The sequence below is a fragment of the Parasteatoda tepidariorum genome, chromosome 2 (assembly GCF_043381705.1).
Source record: "Parasteatoda tepidariorum isolate YZ-2023 chromosome 2, CAS_Ptep_4.0, whole genome shotgun sequence".
NCBI classification, from domain to species: Eukaryota; Metazoa; Arthropoda; class Arachnida; order Araneae; family Theridiidae; genus Parasteatoda; species Parasteatoda tepidariorum.
In genome coordinates, this window is record NC_092205.1 from 101,774,001 (window position 1) to 101,793,780 (window position 19,780).

General features: G+C 28.7%; 1 protein-coding gene across 1 annotated transcript in view; it reads right to left on the bottom strand.

Moving 5' to 3' along the window:
* The window catches only part of LOC107457233 (maestro heat like repeat family protein c11.1), a gene marked incomplete in the record, with an annotated part of 83,214 nt that overhangs the window by 50,033 nt on the left and 13,401 nt on the right, over positions 1 to 19,780 (bottom strand). Inside the window, 9 exon segments of the mRNA XM_071178017.1 lie at positions 1,159 to 1,303; positions 3,931 to 4,035; positions 6,744 to 6,866; positions 9,585 to 9,655; positions 9,740 to 9,853; positions 12,647 to 12,725; positions 13,898 to 13,990; positions 16,123 to 16,263; positions 17,352 to 17,503. Coding sequence (XP_071034118.1) covers positions 1,159 to 1,303; positions 3,931 to 4,035; positions 6,744 to 6,866; positions 9,585 to 9,655; positions 9,740 to 9,853; positions 12,647 to 12,725; positions 13,898 to 13,990; positions 16,123 to 16,263; positions 17,352 to 17,503 — 1,023 coding nt within the window.

Below are 19,780 nucleotides of genomic sequence, written 5' to 3' on the forward strand. Positions count from 1 at the left end.
TTCCTAAATTGCACAGTCCCATAGTCTGCATAGAGATCAAAGACATTTGCTTAGCAACCATGGGAGAATTTTATGTTGTATTCTAGTTTAACAGGGTTATAATGGAGCAAATTTTGATGAAAGCAAAGTAAATTGATGATATTTTAACTGCTTGGAGATACATTTCCGTCTAAAAAATGTGGGTATAATGGATGAAACAATTTAAATCAAGAAAATAAGCAAATAATTTAAATTAGTGAAATTTAAAAAAATATATAAGAAAAAATTTCCAGCTTTTCTTTAAAATTTCCAGGTTTTTATCCATATTTCCCTGATTTTTCCAGGTTTTTTTCCAGTATAAAAAAAATTCCCTGATAATTCCAGGTTTTCAAGGTTTTCCAGGTGGGTGGCCACCCTGATTAGAGTTACAAGAACAATATTTGAACAAATTACATGCATATACCATATTCATCCTTTGATTCATTTGTTTTTCAAATGATTTTTTTATGTACATAGCAGTTTGGATGATGAAAAATATAAAATCATAAACTAAAAAATTAAATAAAAATAAAACAATGCAAATATGATGATTTTTTAACAACATTCTTACCACAATGTTTTTGGAAAGTAGAAAATTTAAAAATAATGTATAGCTACTAGTAAAACTGTATAAGATAATGACAATCTCTAACAATCAGAATAAATTATAACCCATAAAATATAAAAGGTATTTCTTTTTTTTCTTTTTTTTAAATTTTCTTTTTTATGTTTGTTGTTGAACAGCTGACCCAATTTAGTGTTTACGACTACCAATGTTCAACTCTGTAGCCTTGTAATTTTGAACCCAACTGATAGGTTCATAACTATTGATAGAAAAAGAAATTAGACTTAATCATTGATAGGATAAATCACTATTTTCCTAAACGAATTCCTTACAAAATTAATAAACCTGATTTCCATTTCCTTTAAATCACAATTTTCTTTCATAATTGAAAGAAAAACAAAAAAGCAAATTATCATTACTACATAATTTTATTTTATTTGCAGAAAACATATATAACTTTATATAAGACTCACAAGGAATGGATTCAGGACTTGAAAAATAAAATTTACAGAATATTATTATTTGTTTTTAGGCAGAAATTTTTTTAACTAAATAGCAAAAAAATATATATATACTCAGAGTGTTAAAGTTTATAGTGAAATCAGTTCCCAATTCTTCTCTTTTCTTTGAAGCTAAAGCAGTAAGACTTTTACAAATTGGACTCACGGCAGATGTCAGATTTTCTTGTATTAAACAATCTAATATTGTGGGCCAGAGAATCTAAAAGAAGAAAAAAAAATTGTTTTCATCTAATGCTGTAATAATGTTATATGTTTGTATGTATTCCAAATAATGTAATATGTTTTTATATGTATATTTTAAGTTTGGTTGGAATTTTATCTATATAAACCTTCTGGGGCCAATTTTTTCCATGCTGGAGTGTGTGTCCTGCGGATTATATCCTACAGGAGTTATTATGTGTCCCACAGGATGCAGCTTAATTTATTTGTCTCATCAGTTTTGTAATTTTCAGCATAATTGATCTGTTATAGTGCACGAGCAGAACCCCTCCANGTTTGTGTCCTGAGGAATGTGTCCTACAGGAGTTATTATGTGTCCCACAGGATGCAGCTTAATTTATTTGTCTCATCAGTTTTGTAATTTTCAGCATAATTGATCTGTTATAGTGCACGAGCAGAACCCCTCCATTCGTAATAATAAAAAACACAGTGTTTATGTAAAAAATAAAGTTTGTGTGACAAAAAGTAAAGTCCATGTGTCATATCCCCAGAAGAACTTGTACTAGGATTCCTAAATTAAAACAGTAGGTGCAAGGAAAGATTTTCGCATCTAATCTGAAAAATCGTTCCAAAATTTAATTTGCTGATTTGGAATAGGCATGTAAAAAATAAATTTTTTTCATAGGAGTATTAGGCATTGTTGCAAACTAAATTGCAGGGAATTCTTTTTTTTCCCCAAATTATTTAATGATCATTGTAGCTTACAGAACTGCTTATTCAATGATGAGTTTCACTTGAAGTTTATTACACATCCCTTAATAAGTATTTATGTTTGATTTTTTATGTCCAGTAAGCACAAGAAAAATAAATGTAATTAACATATTGGGGAGAAAGTTTCTAAATTATTATTTTTAAAGCTTTTTGAAACCACGCATTTATTATTTTCATAGTTATGCTTTTGACACGGGTTTCTATGAAATAAATAATTAAAAATAAATGGTAGTTAAAATAAAAAATTAAGTTACATATTTATTGAATTGGGGGATTGCTTGATTGTAGTAAGTGTTGAGTAACATGTGTAGTTAAAGATCAATAGCATCACATTTGGAGTTGAATAATACTGAGTTACTTTTATTTTGTTTTAATGAGTTGCACTTCTGAAAATATAATTCACTTAATCTAATAATGTAAAGTTATCAGAAAGAGCAACAAATAATAATAAACATTTAACTTTTTTTAAATGTGTGGATATATGCCATTCAGTTTTTTTAATGCTTGTCTCGTGTTGATTAGTACCTATTTATTAATTATTGACTCTATTTTTACCCTAGGTGTTCAGCTAGTTCTAAATAAAGTATATAATGCAGCTATTAAACATGCAAGTCATTATAAACTAGCAGAAATTCCCATTCTCTGTATGGGGGGGAAAAAAGAAAATAATCAATAAATCAGTACTAAATAACACCTAAATCATGTAAAAAACTAAATGACACATACCAACACAATAAACAAAGCTAAAATAATTTCAATATTTATTTATTATTATTTGTTGCCCTTCCTATGGCTTTATACTATTAGATTCAGCATAACTCATTTTTTTGTAGTTCATCTTATCAAAATAAGGATTAACTGTATTCAGCATCATTTGGCACGATGCAGTTGCTTGATGCCAACTCGTGAGTCTAAATTGACCACAACCAAATATATTTTTTTAGAACTTAGCACTTTCGAAGGAAAGTAAAAAAATCTTTCCATGGTATCCATTAAAAAACTGCACAGTATTGATGCAGTTTTAATAGGTAAAAAATATATTGATATAATGCATTGTACCTATATTAGTATATTTTCTACCTATTTAAACTACACCAAGAACCATAATACAAATAGTGCCTTTTATCAAATTTAATTAAGTATAATTGACATCAAATATAATATGGTAATTTTTTATGCTTCTCCTAAACAAATTACGACAATTTCTCCATTAATTTTGCTTTCTAGTAGATAGCTTTATGGGGATATATTTACTGATTATATCAACCTTCATCTATGAAAGGGTACCCCAACATAAAATCGAGTTAACATGTCTTATATACAAGCTTATTTTTTTAAAATTATTTTAGAATCAAAACTAATTAAGCATAATTGGCTTGACATCAATCACAGTATGACAATTTTTTCACTTTTCTTAAACAAATCAGTACAATTCCCCCATTAATTTTTTCCCCTTTCAGTACATAAGTTATTCTTTTATTTCAATTACTATAAATTTTTAATTATATAGGATTGAGGGCTAAAAAAGACCCTTGCAGTTACTGTCTAAATTTCAAAAGGTAGATTCAGGAGTTATAAGAGACATACACACAGAAAAACTGCTCATTTAATTATTATATATTAAATGCATTTATAATTAAATTAAATGTACATAAAGTTTAAATATTTAAACTATAAAGGAAATACAGTTCCTTTGATTACTTTTATGACACAACAACCCATTGTGGGCCTTAGCTTGCTGAATTACGTTGTTCCAAACAAAGTGTTTCTTTTTTATTAAAATGAAAAAGTGTGCAATTTCAGAAACAATCTTATTCTTATATTAAACATGTGGCATAAACTTTTCATTGATTTAAGTATTAAATTCTAATAATACAAAATATTAGAATGACTCACATTTTCCATATTCTCTACTGTTGTAGTCAACAAATGCATGACGTTTTCACACATTCCCCTCAGAGCTTCATTACTCACATAACTAGGATCACCAGGCCTTCTACCCTACAGAAATAAACACACAAGAAATTTAGAATAAACTAGATGGGCAAATAGGGTGTTGTCTAAGTTAACAAGGGCAAGAGAACTCCTATAAGAGAAAAATTTAATTTTCATACTGAAATAATTTTAAATTCTACATTAATTGCATGAGACTGTTGCAGGCCTCGTAGCTGATTCTTTCAACAAAAAATAAGCACCTTTAAAGTACTTTTTAAGCAGTCAAAAAGTATTTTTAAACACCATATACATTAACAAAATGCAAAATAATTTTCAAAGATGATCATGATAAAATAACAAGTTTCTGACAAAAAAAACCCTTTTCTAGATTATATTAATCACCATAAAGAGATCGAGAGATTTTTCGATTTAATTTCAGAGGGTGGCAAATTAAAGCTGAAATTGAGAATATATCTTGCAAAATACAGCAGAGTAGCATATGAGAGTGTAAAAATCTCATCGCACCCAGCTCAGTAGACATACATGCGGACTCGCAAGTATTTCATCAAATATGTAACACAATTGGTGCTATCATACCTTACAGAACGACGTTACGCCGAAACAGATTGTGGTTTAATTAAATGTCAAAACGTTGAATAGAACAATGAGAAAAACACAGTCTTGCATAATATGGGGTGAAAATCGACATGGTAAAGAAAAAAAATCATTTTTGAAATGGGAAAATTAAGCACTTTTTAAAAATACCCAATGAAAAAATCACCTTTAAGGGCTTATAAAAAGCGAAAATAAAAAATAAGCACCTTTAATCACTTTTTAAAAATACTACACACCATGCACATGGGAAAATAGGGTGTTGTCCTAATGCTAACAAGGGCAGGAGAACTCCTAAGAGAAAAACTTAATTTTCATACTGAAATAATTTTAAATTTTACTTTCATTATATGAGATTGTTATAAGACAATTAATTATTTAACAATCTAACAAATCGATAATAGTGATTTATTTCATGGTAACTGAGCTGGCAAAAGCATTTGGTAAAAAGTACAGAGCCCACTGCATATTAAAATAACGTCTATACTGAAAATAATTGACTTTAAAAGCCTGCTGCTTTTATAAACCGGAATGTTTACACTTAAAAAATAAATTTCAAAGTTAAATTTAACAAATACAGTAAAAACTCAATTGATTAGTACACTTGTAATTCATTTTTACTGAATCTACACTTGACATTTTAATTAAACATGAACTACAATTTTTTATAACTTACAAAAGGATTTTAAAATGTTGATAATATATTTAATTTTAAAATATTTAATTTTGAGATTTAATATCAAAAAATCAATAAAGTTGAAAAGTTCATAAAAGTTTTTAAAACTTTCAATATTTTCTTTTTCTATTTCAGTTCAATCTACATTTAGTTTTTTTGTTTGTTGGTGGCAGGATGGACTTGTTTATTTATATGAACATAACATAAAATTGAAGCATATGCAACATAAAATTGAAGAGATTTTAATTATTTTAAGTGTATACCCAACAACAATTTGACTTTTAAAAATTTGATAAGAGGATGCTTTTAGCATGTTTTTATATTGTTATGTATCCGTTCTTACACACATGATTTCAAAAAGAAGATAAATATATAATTCATTGAATTTATTAGTGACTGTCACTGTACTGCAATGCTTAGATAAACTTAAAAAATATTTTTAGACATTGTAAATTAATCTGAGTTTAACACTTTTTATTCATTTTTATGTGGATACTGGAAATGATTTTCAAATGAGTACATAATGAGCCCCATAAATTTTCGTTCCCAGAGCCCTAGATAAAAAATAGCATGCATTGATTCCAGGTACCAAAAAAATTTGGTACTAGTATCAATGCCTGCAAGTGTTTGTGTTGTTCATAGTTATAGTTATAACAAAAAAATTTAGATGAAAATAAAGGAATCATTAAGATTATACATATGTATGGCCTATCATAAAATCAAAAATTATTCAGGCATTCTCTTTTTTGTTTTACACACTGTATTTTATATCAAATTTTTATACATATTGAAAGACAAAGCAAAATATCTTGCCTCAATAAACTCAGGTAACAGTGAGTTTAAACAAAATATTTGAAATATATGAAGTATAAAATTAATTTGATGAATCATTAATTGCGAAAAATAATGAAAAATAACGCAATCAGAGATGGAAAAAATTTAAAAAATATGTTTAAAAATTTTAATATTATTGTGAATAAATTTCAATAGCAGTTAATTGAAGTTAAATGGTAATTCACAAGAGATTTTTTTAAATAACTGATATTTTCTTAGTAATAATTTTTTTTCCAACTAATTTTTCATACCAGTACAATTAAAGGAAAAGGAAATTTAGTTATTAGGGAATTATACAAAGTTTCTAAAACCAATGTGGGAAAAAACACAAACGAAATTGTTAAAATGGCACTTTCAGTGTCAGCAAAAACTTACCATAAATTTTTACAAATTTTGTACAAAACTGCAGATAAAGATTATAAAAGTTGCTTTCTTGAGCAACTTTTCATTCACCAAATAACCATCTCAATTGTACAAAAGAGATAAAAAATCAAGCTTTCTTTGTTCATATGCAACTTATAAATTATTAAGTTAAGCTTTCTGTGCTTAAATGTTCAGTTAACAAAAGTTTATAAGTTTTTTTAAATAACATCATCAATACTCAAATGTGTAAATGGTATAAGAAAGAAAATTATAAATGAAATTAACTTACAGGTGGATCATCTGGGAGGGCACACTGATGAATAATAAACCAAACCATATCAATACCACCTTCTTTCTTTAAATGATCATGATGAGCTAAAGTCACTATAACCTGAGCAATCATTTTCTTCACCTAAATGGTAAAGTAAATTTCACAATATTAATAATAAATTCATAACAAAAATCATTATAATAACAATAATTCATAATAATAACAATCAATAATAAGAGTAGCAATTAATAGCTCCATAATTTGAGACTTATAGATAAATTTATTAAGTTAAATTTATCAGATAAATTTATTAATTGCAGGTAATTCTGAGCAGGAGCATTGCATATAGGCATTCATTAAGAAATAAGAAACAACACAACTAACGGTTCATTTTCAGAGAAGTTATAATCAGAGTATGAAAAAGTGGCATCTAAACTAGTTTATTAACAATTTCTTAAAAGAGGAAAAAATAATTCTTTCCTTTATTTTGTTTACCACTGGACTAAATTAAAATAAAAATCATGCAAGCATACTAAAAACTATTGTGGATTGGTTACATTTAGATTAAAATGCAAGCACAATTCTGTTAGATTAAACATACCCATATTGATGCAATCACTTTATGTTATATTCTCTGATTCATCAATTCACCTAAAAATGGCACTTACCTGGTTCTTTTACGAAGCTTTTCAATTGTGTAGGTATATGTCTTTTAGTTCAGAGCACTATTTCGGAGTGTTGTTCAGTGCTGATTTTTTTATTTATTTGCTCCTTGCAAAGAATGGGTATTCAGCTAGTTCATACATTAAATAATTTAAATATTTGCATGAGTATCTTTTTCATGAAGGGCATTCTGAATAATCCTCTTTAAAATACAAGATTATAACCATTCATTTCTTTGAATGTGTATGAAATTTTGCCCATAAGTCCACAAATCAAAAACAAAAGAAAACTTAACTTTTCATGTTTTATAATTCAAATTTTCAACTATCACATAAACAAATAAAAAAAATAGCATACAAAACACAGTTGGAGAAAAGCTTCTTCATAAAATGATTTTTAAAGATTAGTAAAAGCGCTATTGTGTTGTAACCTCAAATGCAATAAAGATTCGAATAAATTTTTTTTTTTTAAATATTTTTTGACGATTAAATGACACCTTCTAAATAGAAGCTATTTTTATTTTGGTAGCATAAATAGTTTAACATTTGCAACTAAAGTTATTTTCTTGATTATGAAAAAAAGTTAAAATTGATTTTGTATGAAATATTGGAATGAATAGTTGATTTAAAATAACATCGCATTTATGAAACAGAAAATGAGACTTTAGACATTAGTTTTCAAAAATGAATTGCATTAAGAGTTTTTATAAGAAGCATAAATTTCATAAAAATACATAAAATAATAATACAAAAAGGTACATGCATTACACAAAATTTGTATATTATGGGGTAATTAGAATCAAAATCCTTTTTTTAAATTTATTTAATTCCTTTTTTTTAAAATCATACTAGTTAATACTTAAACAAGATAAAAAATAATGAACAATTGTGCAACAATAGATTTATAACAAAAAATTTCTATTTATAAATGTATATTCATTAAACAAATGAGTCCTTTACCTATAATTAAAATATTATCAAAAGAAAGAAGAATACGATTAAACAAAGCATAGAAAAATAAATAAATAAACTACGTAATAAGCACAAATGAAAAGATTTGTAAACTAGTTAGTTAAATTTTTTGTTAAAATTTATTTCCGTTCAAAATTAATTTCCCACCTACTTGAGAACGGTTGTCTTTTTTTGATAGGCAAATTTCTGCATTTCTCAATTTTACTATAAGGATTTCATATAAGTCCATTATATCATTAATTCTGTATTTTTAACTTTTGTAATTAATGTGAATACTTGTATATTCCAATAGTTTATAATTTTTCTCAGCTATAGAGCACTAAATGATCAATCTTTGCTTGATGGTGCCTCAACTATAGAAATAAAGTTCATTAGAAGTTGTAAACAAAAAAAAAAACAAAAAAAAAAAAAAAAAAAAAAAAAAAAAAAAAAAAAAACTAAAGAAAGATTACTAGTTTAATTATTTTGAAAGTATTTAATGCGAAGAATTACATTATTTGTCTTATCATTGTTCAAATCTTAAAATCAGGTTTTATATCAGACAGTTTAATTCACAGGTCTAAACTGGCATTTAGTCTAATTCTTGATTTGTTTTTGATGAATGTATCAGCTAAAAATGAATAAAATAAGGTAAATTAAGATTTTCAGGTTTTATGTTAGACAGTTTAATTTAGAGATCTAAAATGGCATCTAGTCTAGTTCTCGATTTGTTTTTGATGAATGCATCAGTTAAAAGTGAATAAAAAAAGCTGAATAAAGATTTTCATTGAAACGAAAAGAAAAGAAAATTATTGATATAAAGGTTGAGAATGGTTATCTCTTATCAATAAAACAAATTTCATCCAATGTTGAGTTAATTTTTATTTTGAATTGAAGAGTTTGATGGAAGCACAAAAAAGCAAATTTTTATAAATACATCTTTTACATTCTTTATCAATATATATTTCTTTTTATTTCTTTCCCCAACATTTTACTTAAATAATTTAATGAAAATAACAAAAAATTATATATTCCATAAACTATATTATTCATGATCAAAAATCATAGTTGGTAAAATAAAAATTTATTGCCCATAGCTCCTATGACCCTTTTATGGAAACATAGGGATACATAGAACAATTTTTGGGAGCCGTTGGTCTGTACTATAGTACCAAACAATGGAGTATGCCTTCAACTTTTTTCATTTATGCCTATTATGTTGTTTTCTCTTTAATTTATGACATACCTTATTTGAAGAATCTAACACTGGCTTGATGCCTGATATAATAAATGGAATCTTTCCAGAGATATGAGTTTCTAAAATACATCAAATTTTTAACTAAAAATGAAATAAACATTAAAATTAATTAAGATGATCTACTATCAATTAGCAAGAATTACCCGATGAGTTGATCAAATGCTTGAAAACTGTAAGGGCTCCAATTTTATAAGCTTCGTTTCCACTTTCCAACCTTTGAAGCAAGAACGCAACCAGACGATTGGAATATAAAGATGCTGAAAAAAATAGTGAGCAATTTAAATATAAAATTATCAAAAAATTACATTTGATAAAAGTGGAGGCTTTTGACAAAAAAGAAAACAATTGCTGAGGATCTTTCCATGCATTGAATATGAAAAGAAAACAAATATTACCCCGTTTAGCTTTCTTCCCCATTGAATAGATGTTTATGAACTAAAAACTGATCTTAATAGTTTAAAAGGATGACCTTAATTATGTAATAATAATTAAATTATAATATTTATTATTAATAATTATGATCTTAATTATTTCTAAGAAACTGAAGAAAGATACACTGGTATATAGGATTAAAGGTTCGTTTAAATTTTTTTTAAAGATATTTAAAAATTTATGTTTACAATTAGTTAAATTTTATAAATGTAATTATAATTGAATTACTGTTTAAAATGAATCATAACAATACATTTCAAATTACATTACTGCTTTAAAAGTTGTTTTATAATACGTAATGTATAATACATGCAAATGCTTGATTCAAATTAATTGAAAATGGAGTAAAAATGTCTCATAACTTTACTAAAAAATAGGTAAAGAAACAAAAACCAAATAATTTTCCATTTCTATCTTGAATTAAAAAAAATTTTATACCTTATTTTTTTGTAGATTGACAAATATTTCTATACAGAAAAACTTAATTAACCCGTTTATTAAGTAAATCACACTTAAAGAAAAAGGTAATTTTTTAAAATTTTAAATAAATTTTAAAGCTACAAGAATCATAAAAAAATTTTAATCTCATACTACAATGCTTTGTAAATTTATATATCAGTGATTACATTTTAAAAAAACTATTTGATTTAAATAATGATTTTTTTCTTTTTTAAAAATGTAAATTTAAATCATGATTTGAATTGTAATTTAAATTTAATTCAACGTACTCTTCTTGTAAATGGAAAAATTTCATCCGCTTCAAAGGTGCATATTTTTGAGTTTCTAAGTATTTGTATCTAATTTATCTTCCATAATTTTTAAATAAATCTGTTACAGACATACACAGGCATGTTTTGTAAGTAAGCGTAGTAACATGTAAAATGATTTAAGTAACACAAAATTCTAAACAATGCATGATGCAAAGCCTCTCATTTTAAAATCTGTGCTATAAAGATCTACTATAATAATATTTAAGAATTATGAAGAAATTGGTAATATTTTCCCCCTAAATGAAAATCATTGAAATCGCTGGATAGTTTTCAATTTTATCACATTTTTATAAACCCAAACAATACAGCAATAAAATAACTTAACCACTTCCTTTATTAATTATTTTGAAAAAATACAAAAAATCAACAAGATTTTTTTTTATTTTATTAATAAATACAAGGAACTAAAACAAAACATACTGGACAAGTTTGAATTTTTTTTTAACGAGTAAGAAACATTTAACTTAAAATTAGTTTACTGTACCGAGTCATCTTGGGCAAATGAAAAAAAAGTTAAATATTAGTCTTTTGTGGTATTGCTTTTATGATGTTTTGTTACTTTTATCTTTGCAGCACTGCTCTGCTATAATTACTTTAAAGTTTTAGTTTCTCTTTCATAAGTTTTCACCTGCCCTTTTCTGCTCTTAAATAACTTAGCCAAAAATAAAAATAAAAAAGAAATAGCAAGTATAGCCCTACTTATTTTGTGATGGTGGTAACAGCCAATAAGAGTTGAGTATGCTTTGGGGGCTTGGTTAGAGGAGGTGAGAAAAAAGGAAAGGACANTAGTAATTTAAATTTAATTCAACGTACTCTACTTGTAAATAGAAAAATATCATCCGCTTCAAAGGTGCATATTTTTGAGTTTCTAAGTATTTGTATCTAATTTATCTTGCAAAATTTTAAAATAAATCTGTTACAGACATACACAGGCATGTTTTGTAAGTAAGTGTAATAACATGTAAAATGATTTAAATAACACAAAATTCTAAACATGGTAATATTTTTGCCCTAAATGAAAATCATTGAAATCGCTGGATAGTTTTGAATTTCATCATATTTTTATAAACTCAAACGATGCAGCAATAAAGTAACTTAACCACTTCCCTTATTAATTATTTTGAAAAAAGAAAAAATGCAAAAAATCTACATCAATTTTTTTTTTTAATAAATACAAGAAACTAAAACAAAACATAATGTACAAGTTTGAATTGTTTTTAACGTGTACGAAACATTTAATTTAAAATTAGTTTACTATCCAGAATTATCTTGGGCAAATGAAATAAGTCAAATATTAGTCTTTGTATGATAGTTCTTAAAACAAGAGACAACACAAAATGATATGAAATGACAACAGAAATGAAGGAATACGCCATTTTTTCCACTCTTATTGCTATGTAAATTCGTCAACCATCGTATAAACAATCACACAAAACACGTGCGCAGTCCCACAGTCCAAAAGCAAAACTCCCAAATAAAACTTGGCAAACTACCAATCACAGCAGATTATATTTTTAGCTACTGACCGAGAAAAAACGTGATAAAACAAAATGTACTGACAAATTCCGCTAAGCCTGAGTTTTCTCAAGGTGATAAATATTTGCAATATATACATACCCAAGTTAATTTGGGATAATCAGGAAAGCGGTTAAACTTTAAAAAAACGGAAAAAACAACAACATGGAAAAAAGATTTATATTGAAATATTGAGAGATGGTTAAAGTTTAACAAATAATAACAGTTATTAATTACAACAGTTGAGAATTCTGTACAGCTTGCTTAAATGCATTATTTCATACAAAGAAAATAAAACTAAAATAGTATAATGGCATTAATATTGTACTTTACCTAAAACTGCAAACCATCGTAAAACTTCATTGTGGTTTCTTACTCCAGATGGTTGGGAATAATCAGGTAAGGAACATATCTACAAAATAACATAGATTTTGTTTCAAGCAAAAATTTATTCTTGAATAATTTACAAATGTTTCATAAAAAGTTCACTCATTTACTCAGAAATTTTAAATCTTAATCCTTACTTAAAGGGATATGGTACGTAAAAATATAACATAATTTCTTTCTTCTTTTTTTAAATTTTAGTTATGATCATGAATTATATCATATTCAGTTATTATGTTGACCTATTTAAGATAATAAAATTCATAATAATTCCATAGATACCTTTACAACAGAGAACCTCTCTCTCTCTCTCTCTCTGTGTGTGCGTGGGTGTGTGTGCGATTTATTACTCAGCTTACCATTCTCATAAAAGACATTATTGTATGTGACCTAGCATAAATACTATATGGGTTCAGCTTGTCTGAGAAGTAAAGATGGCTGGTGTGCAATGATGACTTCATAGTCATGATCATACTTAACCTTCACAATTCCTTGGTTTACAAAAAGGTATTTCATAACCGTCATTGAACAGCCTATCCAATTTTGGGTTTACGATTACCAATGCTCAACTCTGTAGCCTTGTAGTTTAGAACCCAATTCAGAAAACAAGGGAGCTCCTGAATCAAGTAGTGGGCCTTCATGGAAGACTTATTCATTGAACTAACTCGCATTTGCGTTACATGAAGAGAGAAAACCCCAATAATCTCCAATGGCAAGATAACTCTAACCCATGATCCATCTACCACTGAGGATATTTTATGTCGGCACAATGGTCGGTGCAAGCTGGATGTGGAATTTGAATCCACCAGACATCGTTGGGATTAGAACCCAGGTCACCTCATTGGAAGGTATTTTATTATATCTTTACTTTATTCGTCACAGAACAGCCAACTCAAATGTGGGTTTATGACTACCAATGTTCAACTCTGCCACCTTGTAATTTTGAACAAATTCAGAAGACAAGGAAACTCCTGGATCAGTAACCCTAGAGGTATTGATTTGTTTTGGGAACATGGAGGACTTTGTGACTGAACAGATTTAACGTGCATCAGTCACCCTTTACTACACGGGGAGTCTTCCGGCGGGGATTTTAAGACTGAAACCCGCTCTTAAGGTGTAGCATTTTGAACACATGTATAATATTGTACTGATAAGAAAGATTCAGAAATAAGAAAGGAAAACATTATAGAGGGTACATACTTGGGGAAAAAGAGCATTGAGAATGCTATCAAGTTGGGACTCCAAAATTAAACTATGATTTGCAACTGAAGCTTCTAAAATCATACATAATCCCTGTAATATAAAAATAAAACAATTATATAAATTTGAGACTCAGTTTATCAGCACTCTCATTAAAAGTCATACTTATTTAAAGCACAAAATTTTAAAGTCCTGCACTATTTTCCTGGCTCTTTTGCTAAACTATTTGATTTTTGAAGGATGGCAATGTTTCTAATGGTAAGTAATGACATTTATTTAATTTATTTATGTTTTTATTCACTTTCTATCCTAACTAAACTATTACAAAGCTCATTTTCAAGCATTTAAATATTATGTAATGCTTTGGCATTATTAACTTTATTAAACAACAAAGAATAAAATGGGCAGGCCACATCTTCAGAATGGATGAAGACCATTCCAGAAAAAGAGTTTTCAATGCCAGACCAGTTGGCACACAAAAAAAAAGGCAGGCCGAATTTGAGATGAATAGATGGCCCACAAAAAGACCTTTTGGTCTTAAAAAATAAAAACTGGAAAGCGCTAGCTGGAAAAAGGTTGGTCTGTAAAAAAACTTCTTGTGAAGGCCAAGGCCCACCCTGGGCTGTCGATGATGATGCTTTTAGCAATTTTGCAGTCTCCTTTCGCTCTTGTCAGAAAAAATAAGCATAATACAAACACTCCTCCAAAAGAAACAACACTCTTACAAAAGAAAGGCAATATTCCCTGCTTGTTTTTTGCTTCAACTTTTTTATTATAGTAATATAATTTTAGGATCAAATTCAAAACTAAATTTATGTTTTCATGCTTTTATAAAATTTTGAGAAGAATATATATATTTTTTAATTACATCCTTCAGTTGCTTTTTCGAGCATGAATAGAAGTCTTGCAGTTCACTATAAATAAGGAGTATATCCGGGAGTGGAGAGCGTTTTGAAAAAGGAACTACGAGCATCTCTGAGGGAGGAACAGTTACATAAATGGTCGCCATTCATGCCTACATGTTTCTTGCACAAAATGCAGTCAGGAGAATCAGCAAGTTTAACATGGTGCAAGTGTGTCTGAAGATAGTCATGTCCAGTGCGCAATCGAAAGTACAAGAAGAATATTCTTTGGGAATATTTTGTACCTTTCTTCTGAGGTCAAAACTCTTGAACTCCAAAACTCTTTTAAGAAATTTTTCACAACAATTCTTTCTATTTCTGAGAACTAATTTCAAATGTAAAAATTTTTGCATTTGGCATTTTTTTTGCATTTAAATTTTTTTTTGAACATAAGGGGATTTTAATGTCTTATGTAAATATTGCTTATACTCCTCCTCCTTTGTAAGCAAATTAAATATCCCCTCCTCCTTTTACAGTGCTTATGTAATACTTAAATGCAAAAAGTGATAACTGACTTTTTGTGGTTGGAAATAGATTTTTCTTATAAAAGTACTCTATATTTAAACTCTATAGACAGTGTAAAAAAGGTTCTGAAAAAACGTATATATTTTTTCATGAACATATTTCGTTAAAAAAAAAATTTTTATTCATCATATTTAATATATGAAATCAAAAAGATGAGAAAGCAAACATTTTACTGATATGTACTGATATGTTAACAAAAAATATTTCTAAAAAGTACATAAGTAAATAAGTAGTGCAACACACAAAGTAACTATTTAAAATCATATATCTAGATCTAAAAATCTTATTATTATATGTTTAGCTTGTAACTAATTTTAGAATTGTTGCACAGTGACAACCAATTACAAATCAATATGATCCAGCAACAAATAACTAAATTTTTTTCATACACATGCAAAAAAAAACTGTTCTCAGATGGTAACTGTTTTGTGTAAAAAAGGATCGCTAAAATGCAAACCTTCCTTAATGAAAAAAATAGAGCAATTAAAAGATTAATTATAGACCAACAAACTAGGAATTAATAAAGATTAAATATCGACAGCCAATTACAAGTAAGTATGAACAAGCAACAAATAACTAATCTTTATTCATTCCTTTGAAAATATTTTATTTTGTTCCTTGATGCTTGTTTTGTATAAAGTGTGATTGCTAAAGTATAAAACTTTCTGAAGTAAAAATAACTATTTTATAACAGTTACATTTGAAATTGAGGACCAACAACAGAAGAATTTATATTAGAAAGTATTTCCATGCAAACAAGCAGTAGTTGTGAAATCAAAAATTAATAATAATTTATACCTGAGTTGTATGCTGATATTCCTGATGGCGTTTGTAAATTGCCAAAATTGCAGGTATTAATTTTGGAAGCTGTTCTTCAAGCTTTTCAGATGGAAGCAAATGGCTCATCTGACCAAGAGCAACTACAACTTCAGAACGCACCTGCAAAAGAAAACATTTTTTAAAAAAAAGAAAAATTATTAAGAGGAAAAAAGCACATGTTAGGCAATGTATCAAGTATAAGAAGAGTACATACTAATATCTGGTTTTCAATACTGTTGTAAGTTATGGAAGTTCCATTTTATAATAATTCTTTCAAAACTTATTTAAATCAAAAGAAACCGGGAAATAAACAAAAGTAAATAATTCTGTAAATAAAACTGCTTTCAAAAATTTTTTTTATTTATATCTTTTAATAAGTCAAAGAAATAATTAATAAGAAATAATAATTGTTGTAATTCATTCATGTTGCATTAGAGCTGCACAATTGGCTATTGACGAAGGACTGTGAAACATCCCTGAGGATGATCCAAAGACCTGCCATCACAACTTTGATCCTCTGCTGAGGAGATTGCACCCCCAATTCAGCAGTTCGACGACCTGTGTGTAAAGTTGAGCACTTTACAATAGAACAGTTTAATACGGACCAATACGGCACATCCTCGGACAACCATTCGTAGGTTGATCAAAATGGCCACCCACCCACACACTGAAAGCAGCCAGTGACACTTGACTTCGGTTATTTGCTGGAAACCGTGTCTTAATGATCAATCCACTGTGGGACCAATTAATAAGAAGATAATATTATTTTATATTATAATTATTACAACAGCCGTTGCACAGCCGACCCAATTTTGGGGTTTACGACTACAAATGTTCAACGCCATAGCCTTGTCATTTTGAACCCAATTCAGAAGACAAGTGAACTCCTGGATCAAGTATTGAGAGAAACTTGCCTTCGTGGAGGACTTTATTTGATGGAACTAACCGGCATTTGCGTTACATAGAGATGAAGACCATGAGAACGGGTTAGCCTGATGGCAAAAGGACTCTAATCCATTATCCATCTGACACTGAGGATATTTCACGCTAGCACTGCGGTCGGTGCAAGGCGGGTGCAGATTCGTATCGACCAGTCATCGGTGGATTCAAACCCGGTTCACTTCATTGGAAGGCGAAAGCTCTATCCCCTGAGAAATCGCGACTCAAGAAAATAATATAAGATTCTTAAAATAATTGAAAATGCATACTTTAGCTTCTCTTGATGGGAGCCAATTGTTGAAAAGGACATCATAGGCACTGTTTATTTCATTGGTGAAAGCGTCCCTTGTGACTGTAGGGTCAGGAGATTTCTCAGCATTTGTAATGTATTCCAGAATTGCTTCACAAAATCTGGACAAAGCTAAGTTTTGAATGGTAAAATAAAATTGATCATTAGTTCTGTGAAAACAAAGAAGGTTATACTATGTACAGTAAATCAAAACAGCATGAATAAAGCACTTTTGTATTTTCATTTGTGCTTTACTCACATTGTTTTGCTTTATTAAGGTTAGTATTTTGTGGGTTTCATTAACATACAGTGTAAAGTCGCGTATCCGGAATCGGAGGGACTTCCAGAAGTCCGTATAATAGATTTTTCCGTATAATACACCCCCAAGGTAAACAAAGCTTAAAATGATTTAATAAACGATTTGAATCTAAGAAGCAAAAAATAAATAAACACTATTAAGGGGAATAATGTTTTAGCATTAAAATATCTAATCAATCAAATATAAAATATTAGAAAAAAAATATTATTGCTGAAAATATGGAAAACGAAAAAAATTTAACAGTTATGAAAATATTAATCCGCCATTTTGAACTAGAACGATTCAAGCAGGAAGGGGAAATTCTGGAACAAAGCTTAAAATGATCTAAATCTAAGAAGCAAAAAATAAATAAACATTATTTTTAAGAGGAATAATGTTTTAGTATTAGAATATCTAATCAATAAAATATGAAATATTAGAAAAAAAAGATTATTGCTTAAAATATAGAAAACTAAAAAAAATTGACATATGAAAATAATAATCCGCCATTTTTAACTAGAATGATTCAAGCAAGAAAGGGAAATTCCCGTCATTCATTAAGGTGGATAGATGGAGGAGAAAAATTCATTTCCTCCTTATTTGTGAAAGAAAGTAAGTGTAAAGAGGAGATCATTTAAGTTAGAGGGTGGGAAGTAACAAATTATTGTTTTCTCTCCAACTCCAATCATTGGCTATCAATCAAGCATAAAGGCGGGACATGCTGATCGGGTTCTCCTTATTTTTTCTTTTATGACTGAAAGAATCTGCTAAAGAAAGAATGTTACCCCCTTTTTCCCCCGCCTCCTTAATATTACGTGGTATGGGGAAGAACGAATGTTTTGTTTCTCAAGGACGTGTATCCTTTTAGACCGACCTATTCAAATTTTCCATTCTGACTCCCCCCCACCTTAACGCTTGCCCCGTTTAATCTTTTCAACAGTATTTCTTCTTTCAATAAAAAGGTTCCAGGAAATGCCTCTTTTACTAGCCACCTGCATGGGAAAGGAGGGGGGGAGGGGACTCAGTTGCGGTCTTTTGAAAACAAATCTCCCTCTTTTTCCTACATTCCAAGGGAGGAGCGTCACTAACGGTCACTCAATGGTCTTGGTAGATCTTCACTTCCCCTTTCTGGTGATTTATGGGTTCGATGCATAAATCAGAGGTTCAGTGCAAGCTAGAAAAAGAGAAAATGAGTCAAAAGGTCCTTTTTTTTTAAGGAAAGGAGAAGATGGAGAGATGTTTGTTTATTTTGATTGTTAAAAAGTGTCCGGGAAATCAACCCTTCCGGGAAAGGGACGTCCGGATATGGGACGTTACACTGTATTACAATTTAAAATCTGAAAATTAGATTTTATGTAGTGACCCCATTTGCATATTAGAAACTGAAATGAAACAAATGTAATTTTAAAATGTGACTACTTTGAATAGTGACAAACTTGAATGAAAAATCAATTTTAAGTGCAAGAAATTTTGATGATTATCTCTTTGTGGGTGGCGTGAAAATTGTCATATTATTATTGATGCCGGTGATGCTTCATTAATTGTAGTAATTGATACTACTGGTAAAGAGGTAGTTGGTAATAGGTAACAAATATACTAATATAATATGGTTATAGATTTTTTACTGTTTTCTGAAATGGATAAGTAGCAAAATTTGAGAAATGACAGAGCTTATTAAATGAATTTATTAATTAGAAAAAAACATGAAATTGTATTATTACAACCTACTAATAACAAAAAGTAATTACTCTCTTTTATTATTATTATTTTTTATTTTTTTGTGTGGTTCTGGAACACCAATGAATAGAAAGCACCTCCGTTGCTGTACAAGGCTCCATGGACTTGACACGGAGACCGCAAGATATTGGCGTGCGAGAGAGCTTTTGGGAAGATGCCTTCGGTCCTTTATTATTTTCTATTTTTATTGTTCCTCTGTGTTATTGTTTGTATTCCCTGTCATTGGAAATAAAATAAAAAAATTAAGTTTTTTTCCATCACTTTGCACAAGTCTGGCATCAAAAAAGTCATCTCTAGCAGGTGTGATGTTGGTATGTTCGCTGATGATATTGCTCTCAGGTGCTCAGTTTCAGATGTGACAAGCTCGGAATCAG